The sequence below is a fragment of the Rhipicephalus sanguineus genome, chromosome 1, assembly GCF_013339695.2.
Source record: "Rhipicephalus sanguineus isolate Rsan-2018 chromosome 1, BIME_Rsan_1.4, whole genome shotgun sequence".
Classification (NCBI taxonomy): domain Eukaryota; kingdom Metazoa; phylum Arthropoda; class Arachnida; order Ixodida; family Ixodidae; genus Rhipicephalus; species Rhipicephalus sanguineus.
The window spans coordinates 145,807,995-145,818,768 of NC_051176.1; the positions used below are offsets into that span (position 1 = coordinate 145,807,995).

General features: G+C 42.0%; 1 protein-coding gene across 1 annotated transcript; it reads right to left on the reverse strand.

Annotated features, from left to right (window-relative positions):
• Positions 1 to 711: 711 nt before the first annotated feature.
• LOC119399610 (uncharacterized) lies at positions 712 to 10,727 on the reverse strand. Its single transcript, XM_037666417.2, has 5 exons — positions 10,443 to 10,727; positions 7,586 to 7,649; positions 3,848 to 4,007; positions 1,776 to 1,917; positions 712 to 874 (listed from the first exon to the last, which is right to left on the reverse strand). The coding sequence occupies exons 1-5, from the start codon at positions 10,596 to 10,598 to the stop codon at positions 872 to 874; spliced, it is 525 nt and encodes a 174-aa protein (XP_037522345.1). The 5' UTR covers positions 10,599 to 10,727; the 3' UTR covers positions 712 to 871.
• Between the last annotated feature and the right edge of the window lie 47 nt (positions 10,728 to 10,774).

Below are 10,774 nucleotides of genomic sequence, written 5' to 3' on the forward strand. Positions count from 1 at the left end.
CGACGGAAGCGAGTGTTTTTAAAGTCGTTTTTTTTTTAATTGGCAGCGTACGTTGTCGGTTAACTTGGACTGATGTGTGTTTGGTTCTTCTTAACAGCGTTTCTTGACATCAGGTATACTTTATGCAAAGTTTTAATATTCGGATGATGCAAGTTATCAGTTCATTACTTCCATAAACGTTTTTCTATTCGCCGTGCATTTGTCGATGTACCTAACGTGACTAATTCTAACGGAGGCAACGGCCATATTTTAAAAATGTTTGACCTGTCTTTTTATTTTTGGAAGCGCACACTCTTAGAAAAAAAGGCTCTTGAATACGGAAAGACCTGTAGGTAAAATGCTGCCGACCACTTTTCCGCATAAGGTAAACGGTAGACCAGAGATGACGTAGAATTCAGAACACGTACAGCTAGTAACACATAACATTACCTTGCCCCGTAACAAAGAAATGGAAAGCAGATCACGAAGTCAACTCCGTGGACAATCTATTGCACTACATTAATTGGTATGCTAGGTGTACGTAAAAAACAAATGTGTCTTCTGTAAATGCGATATTAAGCATGCGTAAAAAGAACGTGTTCTCCGAAAGTTGATTAAAGGTGCACGTAAAAAGCAAATGTGTCTTCTGTAAGTGTGAATTAAGCATGCGTAAAAAGAACGTGTTCTCCGAAATTTGAATAAAGGTGCACGTAAAAAACAAATGTGAAGCATACGCAAAGTGAATTCACAGAAGTTTTATTTGATCTCAATATCTTATAGATCTAGAACGCGAAATACAATGTATAATGGAAACTTGTAAATAATCGTGGCATTTGTACTATTTCCACATTCCCGTGGTACCCGTAACAATATGCAGTATTGTGCACTGTGTTCACTGGAAAAAAGAAAAAAAGAAGTGTTAGCACAATCACGCTAGGCGAGTACAGAAGCAAGAATTATAGCAAGCACATAGTGTCAGCACATTCTGACGCCTCAAACTCGCGCACCAAAATTGTTGCATAACTGCACCCCGAATTTTGTACAACTTGTGCGAGTTATACATTAGAAAATTTGGTAAATGAAAGGTCTCTTTTAGCCTTACGTGAATAAAAGGTTTCTTTTCGTAGAAGTTATCAAAGCTCTTTGTTGTCATTATTTTTAAGTCATAAATTTATTTCAACATTGATAAAATTAACCTAAAAAACTCGCATTCCAGGATGATTGTACAAATACATTAATTTCTCCCTGATTATTAGCTTGAAAAATACCATCAGATTTGAAAAAAATATACAGCTAAACTCTTTTATAAGAGACATGGACTGAGGGGCACTTGTTGTCAGTGGCTGCATTTTTTTGCATGTAACTGACACCTCCAATGCAAACCACGAAAGAAAAAAAAAGGGGGGGGGGGACTCTTAGCATATTGACAGGAAGCAAACTCGCACACCAAAATTGGTGCATAACCCGCACCCCGAGTTTTTGTACAATTTGTGCGAGTTATACATTAGAAAATGTGGTAAATGAAAGGTCTCTCTTAAGCAGGGTACCATGTTCCCATTTTCTGATCAACCCTCTTTTCGATGCAGGCGCATGGTGTCTCTTATATGCCAATTGTCTGTTACACCAGGTTCTCTAATAAAGAGGTTCAACCGTAAAACCCGAAAACAACCAACCGTACTGATAATGCTGATAACCTTACTCTCATGATATGCCGCTGAAATGGAGCACTTCACATGAAAAATGGTGCCACATGGGAATAAGCTATTAGATGACATTTCATGGCCGGTAAAACGCACCTGGTCAGAGTCCAGCTGCTCGGGCGAGACGTTTGCTCGAAGCACATGGTTCAGCTTCATAATTCTTGAATTAACCACTGTCCTTGACCGCTGTCCCCCTTCCCGCTTTGTACCGTGTGGTGGATTGATGAGGAACAGCTGCCTGTAAAACGAAAAGTGTATGTTTACCTCACGAAAGGGCTCGCAATGCATTGATAGCACAAGACTGTGTAATACCACTATAGAAAGCAGTTAGCTGAGATCGTATTAATACTACCACTATATAAAAAATATATTCAGTTTCCCAAGTCATGCTGGCCTGAGCAGACACGTGCACAAGTGGTTCACATACATTTGCAGTGACTGCTGCATCTGACAGTGCAACCAGCTGAAGTGAAATTTAAAAGCATTGTTGGCTGTGTTGAGTGCCTTACAAACTATTGTGCAGTGCAACAAAGCAGCTATGCACAACATTGCATACATTTTAAAAAGTAATGTGGTTTTCGCCTCTAATGTGCACATGGCATATGATGGTTGGTGCAGGATTCTGAAATAATACGACCACTTGAAGTTCCTGCACACCAAAGTCAAGATACATAAATGTTATGTGCAATTTTCTTCTTTTACATTGTTGCTTTCTTGTGCATAGATAACAGCAACAGCTTAATAGGCTGTGCACATAATGTAATGAAACAATGTGTGTAAAGCAATTAGCAAATTCTATCTGCAACAGGAAATGCAAAAAAAGTAACGCCTTCAACTAACCTAAAATTTCAAGCAAGCGTCCCCCCCCCCCTTGGAACTCGAAATTACCAGAAAAGTGGAAGGCCGGGGGGGGGGGGGGGGTTACAGAATGGCACCAAAATTCAGGACGGTTGTGACAAATCATTCCTCATTTGTCGCTTCGGGGGAAAATAAACGGTGCATATGGACTACCTCAGAAGTCATTTGGCTCTCGTTCTTGGCAAGGTGCATTACAATCAGGTCAGGGGCGTAGTCGGAAATTTTTTTCGGGAAAAGGGGAGGGGGGGGGGGGGCTTCCACCATACTTTATGTATATTCGTGCATGCATTTGTATGCGTGTGTGCATATCTACATATGCAAAATTTAAAAATTTGGTGGGGGGGGGGGGGTTCGAACTCTCCAACCCTCGCCCCCACCAAAGGGATTTCTTTAAAGGATTTCTTTAAAGGGACACTAAAGAGCAAAACAATTTTTCTCGCATTAGTAAAGTGGTCTTCCACTGATACCAAGAACACCACGCTTGCTGCAAAAAGACGCTTAATAAGCGAGAAAACGTGCAAAAAGAAAATACAGGTGGAGACTCCACCTTGGAATTCCCGCACCATTTGCCGTGACGTCACATATTTTTGACGGCGCCTGCTTGGGCCTACGTAGTTCCTAATCAGGTTAAATCAAAGTACATTGTCCTCTGAGGGGGCCAGAGACTTGACAAAACGAGTTCGTGGAAATTTCGTCGAGCCAGTGCCGCAAAAATACGCTAAATGTCCTTTTAAATCTTTTACGTCACGAATTACAAAGTACGGCATGAAATTTAAAAATGAAACTTTGAACTTGGTTTTCTCCGCTAATAATAAACCTATGGTGGTGAAATAAACTACACAAGAGTTCTTCGAGCACACTTCATCAATCTAAACCAATTCATTGTTTCTCTTCAGTGTCCCTTGAACAGTGGAGCAGACCAGTCTGTACAGGTCAAGTCACAACAACCATAAGTTTTCCTTCATAATAGCAGCTCGCAGTGCAGTGCTTGTTTAACCTCAATTAAATGAGTAGACATTGACAAAGTGAGTGGATCTGGTGTGTGATGCCACATTCCAATCTACAAATCGCACCATTATCAGCCCACAGAGCAGGCCAATGCTTTCTTTCTCATGTATACGGGATTAACGATTTCAGAATCTGGCAAGCCATACCTTACACAAAAATTCGGAAACACTTTTACTGGTTAAGAATATGTGTGCAGCAGTACTGAATGCCACACACAATTTAAGGTGGCACTTAAAATGTGAGAATGATAGCACACTTAACAGCCCAAATGACCACCAACAGAAAAAAAATAAATAACTCACCTTTGCAAGAATTCCAGTGTTGTCGCAGCATTGTTCGGGTACATCATGTTGAAAGCATAGTAAGTCAGGAACATTATGCAGACTGCCTCGGTGAAATTGGATGCTTCGCAAAACAGTTCCTGCTCACAGGCCACATAACATTTGTCCGAAAAGATGGTTCCTGTGAAAAAAAATTAAATGGTAAGAATCTTGTTGTGAAACTCAAGTTACAGGATCTATTTCAAAAGGACCAATAAGGACTTAACAAGTTTCTCAATATTTAAAGGGTATTGGTGTGAGAATATTGTACCCAACTTTGTTTTTATCCTGTATCAGATGGCTGTGAGTGACATAACAAGTGTTAACCGCAGCACCCTATAAACACGAAGAATTAAAATATAAGCTCATTTATGCAGACCACATCAAGATGCGTTGCAAAGAGAGTGGAGCTCCTTCCCATAAGGCGCATTTCAAGATGTCTTTGCACATCATGAATATTTAGGGTGATGGTCAAAAACTGCTCGTGCCAGTGCAGGTCAGCCTGCTTCAGAGGCTGCATGGTTGACTGCAGTGTCCCATCATAAGCTAGATGTACAGTATACAGTAGACTCCCGTTAAGACGAACTCGAAGGGACCGCAGTCATCTGTTCGGCTAATCAGGAGTTCGGCTTATCAGAAGTGCCCCCAAAAAGAGACATGCTAACTGGCCAAGTGCATCCAAATATGTTACTTAGAAACACTGAATGGTATAGACTTACAATGGGTGCAAAAAGACAAGCAAAAGCATTTATTTGGTTCAGCTTGAAAAAAACTATGTCTTCAGGTAGAGTATTTGCACGAATCTTACGAGCACCTAATTTCGCTGGTTCAAAAATAAAAATTCTCATTAAGATATTGCTACCACATCTTAATAAAACTGCAGCACGCTCCTAAGTTTACGATTACAAAAAGAGAGAGAGACAAACAAGCACAATTTTCAAAAATAAAAATTCTCATTAAGATATTGTTACCACATCTTAATGATAAAACTGTAGCACGCTCCTATGTTTACGATTACAAAAAGAGAGAGAGAGAGACAAGCAAGCACAATTTTCCTTTCAAAGAATGTAAAGCTTATTGTCCTGGCAGTTCCTTTTCTTCCGTGAGCCTGTTTTGCTGGCTCTAAGATCACTTCTGGATACGCCTTGGTCGTGTACTGTTCCCTTGACAGTCATATGCAGAGTTGTTTAAGAAAGTCTGCAAGGTTTTCTTCGAGGTCCGGATATTATCCCGTTTCCGGCCCGTAGTAACTTTTTCAGATCGACGTGTAGCTGAAGATATCCCATCGCGCTACTCACGGTCACAAGCCTCGCACACACGAAAAAGACACGACGCAGCTATATTCAGTGTGCAAAATAGCGTTCCCTTGTCGTGCACTTCCATAATTAAAATGGCTCATCACAATTTGCACTTCACTGGGAACAGATACAACGCGCACAGGTCCTACGCGAACCAACGTGAACTGACAAAATGTGCTCGGCCGGCATGTCGGCCGCCATTGTGTGATGGTGATGACAATGCACCTGACCCCTCTAGCGGGAGTGCTAGCGCCGCAAACGTGGTTTCGGTTTCGTACTCGATTCCCACAGTGAAAATTTTATTCCCGTTGTCACTTTCGTTTTAGTTTTATTTACACTCCCCTTTCGTTTGCTTCTTTGCCCGATCCGGCATAGCCCGTTGATCTCCCGCTCCAAAGTACTCCAAAGGGAAGTGGCAGCAGACATCGTCATCATCATCAGGCAAGCAGGTCCATGTGCGTACATGTGCGGTACAATGTGCGGATTGCCGCTGCTGGAAAAAACGTGTTGCCTAGATTGCGATGTGAAAACGTGGTGTTTTGTCGAACGTGAGAGTGTACTTGGGGGCTAGTGCCGCATTCTGGTTGTCGCGAAGGACGACATCGACGATAAAATAAATGTTGCACTGTTCGTATAAACGTCTGGCGTGAATTCGGACGCACAAGAAATCCCAGTGCGGCTGCGAAGTGTTCTTGTTGAGCCTGTGATCTCCGATGGCCAATCCTCCTGCACTGCTGGCTTTTTAGCGAAGTGCAAACGCGTATCAGCCGTTCTCCTCTACTGCTAGGTAAGTGCTGCTGCGCTGTCACGGGGCGTGTCAATCAGCGAGGCAGACACTGTTCGGCAGTGTTTTGAAGGTAGGTGTGTTAACGCACTCGGTAGCTGCCGGTGGGTATCGTTTATCGAATGCTGATTGCCTAGAGCATCACGGCGAAACGTCAGCATTTTGCAGCGGCTTTGTCAGCCGGTTACTTCGTCACGTCCGTGTATAAACGTGTTCAAATCCGAAGAATGAGGCGGTGATGGAACACCGAGCGAAATAACGTTTCATGTACAGAAAGAGGCGGAGAGAAACAATGACTGTATACTAACTGCTGAAGAAATGATCGTAGGAAACTTGTTCACCATTTTTGCAATGCGCATAGCCTTATTGATTTGTCTGTTTGTGCGTGTGTGTGTGTCAGCTGATCCGCATACGTGAGCGCAATTGTGGTGCCCGCAAATTCTTCTGCTTACCTGCTGCTACAGCAGTGTATCGTTATAGGTAGGTGTAAATTGGTCCTTTCCTGCTGCCTGAACCCTACGATGAGACATCAGGCAGGCTATACCAATGTTCCACAAATCAAGGAAATCAAGTGCGCAACATCTAAAGAGCAAGGCTCAAAGCTACTACACGTCATAATATAGCAAGCATCTCAGGCCTGCCTTGACACCACGCGGCAAGCACGCTGACATCAACCAACGCCTCAAATATTTCGATTTTGCCCGCCGCTGGGGCACATTGGTTAGGGTGCTTTTATGCTCACGTGAAAGACACGGTGTCGATCCCAGTTGCGGCGGTCGCATTTTGATGGGGGTGAAATGCTAGAGGCATGCGTACTGTGCAAATTCAGAACCCCCAGCTGGTCGAGATTATCCGGAGCCCTCCACTCTCTCGTAGCTTGTATCGCGCTTCGTGACGTTCCCACAAATCTATTCTGATTCATTCCAGCTGTGTTATCCTTAGGATTCGTTGATGCCGTTCGAAGAGTGCAACAAATTTTTAGCACTGCGGCGTAATACTTGTTGCTGAAGTGCCGCGAACAATAGCTGCACAAACAGCACACGCTTATACTTCTACCGCAGAAGTAAAAAGTTCTATAAGCCCCACATATAAGACACTTTCTGTGAATGTAAACATGAGTTTCAACATTGACAAAGTCAATAATTAACAAGATTACCTCTTTGATCAATGTATTCTTTGCCACTAGCAAGGAGAATACAGTAGATTACCTTCTCAGCACAGTACGAAACATTGCGATACAGCACCTTTTACAATATAAGAATTCTTGCTCACATATACATACATAATAAAATATACATTGAATGCATAAACCTTAAAGCTTTTGTGGCAATGAAAACACAAAACGCTACACCATGTTACACATTTAACTTTTTATGTAGTGCAACACCTTGCAGGAACACAGTATCACTGCTTTATTTTAAAATTTAGGAGACACCCCATCAATTAAGTGCATTTATTAAACAAAAATGCAATCAATGCAATTTTAGCTGGAGTCTCGGATTCTTGATTAACCTAGCCAGAATGGTAAATCTGTTGAAATGTGTTTGAATGCACCTGGGTGAAAAACTGCCGTGCACCTGCAACATGAAACACTTCCCTTGACACACTATTACAAACTTGAAGTAAAACTCAGCTTACCTAGTGCTGCAATGATGGGCGTAGGTGGCAACTCAGAAACCACTTCTGTTATACTTGTACCATGCTGAAAAGGAGCAGAATGACTCTGTAAACAGACAATCTGTAGCATGTACTGTTTCGAACTAAGAATTTTTTTTTTCCCCTAAATATTCACTGTGAAGCATCATGTATATGTCGTAATTTGTATAACCTTCCCTTATCATGACAAGGTCAGGAAAATAAAGTTTTTCTGCTGAAAAAAGCCATATGCCAATATGCATAAAGTGAAACCAGGTTTTATACAAAGGCACACTGAGATCTCTCTGTGTAATACTGCCACACGTTAAATTTCAAGAAGTCTGTGTGTGCCCACGAGTGGCTGCAGGGCAGTATGGGGAGCTGGAGTGCCAGCCACCCTGTCCGCAGCGGTTTCATCTGCTCATCATGCCTGCAATGTGCAAGCATGCAGTCACGCAGGCTCATGGTTGCAACAACAGTGGCTTACATAACCCTGTCTAAGATTTTGTTCACTGGCCGGACATACTGGGAAGGACAAAGACCACAGCTAAGAAGCGGCATGTTTGATCTCTAAATTGTGCATGCCAGCCATGCAGCGTAAACACTTATTGCACCAAGAACATAGCAGAGCTGAGCACATACTGAGAAGTCAGTCACCTGCACTTTGTTGGTCATGTTTCACAGCAGAATTCTTTTTTCTTATTTATTTGCTAGTTACCGTGCCTTAATGGCCGCGTTAATACCTACTGCCCCAACACTATTTCTGTTAAAGTTTCGTCACATGATACATTGAAGTATGTTAGCACATCACATGCAAAATCACTGCCCATATCACATGATAAATGAAGTCGATCCTGACTATGCAGTGAGTCTTGCGTAACTAAAGCCTATTTCAAATACTGTGTGTTAGCACATAGGCGGAGAGTACAGGGGGGCTGGGGGGGCTCGCCCTCGCCCCCTCCTGAATGGTTTCATAGGAGGCAGAGCGCCCCCTGGCATCGGCCCAAGAAATTTGTCAAGATCTTGGCTTAGGTCCTCGTCTACTGACAACGAACTGTTGCCCCTCCTGTCTGCAGCAGCTATTTCACAGGGGGCTTTTCATGCCCGCTTCTTTTTCATTTCAAACTTTTGAAATTCGGATCATGGACCAGTGACGAGAGAAACATTCAGTTGAAAATGCCCCTCAAACGGATTTGTATGTGCAGAATACGTTGAGTCTTGAATCGCGTAGCGACTGGTTTTTAGAAAACAAAAATGCTACTGAGAATACAAAGCAATCCCGACACAATCAGTCAGGGAATGTTTTCGCACAGGCTTGCTCTCCAATAAAAAAAAAGGGTAATTCCCTGGTTGTCTACAAATAGGTACACTTCAACATGCCTGCCAATAAAAGTTGCGAAGGGTTTTACTACCAGTTCAGTGACCTAAAAGCAACTCAAATACTCGTCCATAAAACAACCTTCGGCAGAAAAATTCGTAACCCAGCTTCGCACTAGGTCTAGTGGTAGCAAATGGCATTTTCTACCATCTGATAATTATTTTTGGCCATCTTAAATTGTATATTCACTGGCATAATTAACGCTTCCTTGTGCCAGCATTATTAGCCCATTCTCTCCTGCCTGGTGCATGTTTTAACCAAGTAAGTAAAGCATGTCAATAAAAAAATTCGGCAGATCCCATGCATTGTCAGAATCGATTTTATGCGATGCAGTGAGCGAGTAGCAGCCTATACGACCTTCTTTTCACGTTGAGCCAAGCATTATGAAGTGGATCGATGTTTTTATGTAAATTGAAAAATAAATCTGGAGTCTCCCACTAGATATCTTAATAATGATATTGTGGTGTCGGCGCCTAGGAGACTAAAGCTGTATTAAATTCTTTAATTTGGAAGTCCAGTGCTCTGTTCTACCAGAATGCGTTAGGCCTCTCGACCAGGAGAATGATTAGAGCTGTGAATTCTGAAAAAACCCATTGTGACTGGCCAATGCAATACTGAAAAGCTGTATTGAGGGGGAGTAACTTTGCCTGAATTAGGTCCACACTCGTAAGTATGAGCGTTCTTTAAATCTTAGTAGGCATACAATGAAACACAAAAGCCTACACGCAACAGAAAGAATAACAGACACCCATTAGAAGGACGGGCTTTTCCGTGCTTCCGGCTTAGAGGTTGGCTTGGAAAACAATCTATCACCAACAGCAGACATTTGCAATACATATAGACTCCCCAAAAAAGGCTGCTTATGTACAGTAATATGCAGTAACATAGCATAATCAGACCTTAGTAATTGCACTTCTGGTGCAAATTGCCACAACAGTGTTCCTCAAATTATAATCCCTAGTGAAACTGCAAAAAAAACATGTTCAAGTTTGCCAATGCCTTTAAAGTGTACTCAGAGCACATATTTTTTGTGTGTACATTAGCATTTTATTGTTATAATTTGCCTGTTAACTAATAAGGCAACCCATAATATTGAGATCACGGTGACTTTTTCTTCCTTTCTTTCTTTCTTTTTTTTTGCAGCTACTATGTTGCTGCCAATTTTCTCGGCATTAGGAACTTGCCTGAATACACTTACTGAAAGAAAGTGCCCTGTAATGCACGGAGAATATGCATATTTTGCTCCAGCCCACATTTCCCTTTTCAAAATACTTCTTACACTGAACATATGACCACTGAACACTTAACAGAATGTTCTCAGAATAATAAAATGTGTTTGAATTCTATAATTTTGAAAAAATTTGAGCACATAACATAAGGAGTTGCACATAACAAATATGCATCAGCGCTGCTTTTAAGAGCTGCTAATTAGCATTTCTGTTAATGTATAAATCGCAAAACTTGGTTCCACTTTAAACCTACCTCGAAAACCTTGAAGAGGGCCTCTTTTTTGTCACCGAAATACGCAGCCAACAATGGCACAAATGCCACCTCCTTTGCGTTCTTGCAGCCCTTTGACACCTCCCGCTCTGTCTCGATGACCCATTCGATGACATCCCTCTTTACTACACTTTTCATGTGCTTAAACAGCAGTGGGGCATAACCTCGCAATGACGCCTGGAAAGCATCCTGAAATACAAAAAAAGTCTATGAATTAAATATCCCCAAAACTATGTTCTGAGCTACAGGCAGCTACCCTCGTATATATACTTTCCATTCGAGTAAGCTGTGTTAGCATGTTAACTTTGAAAACT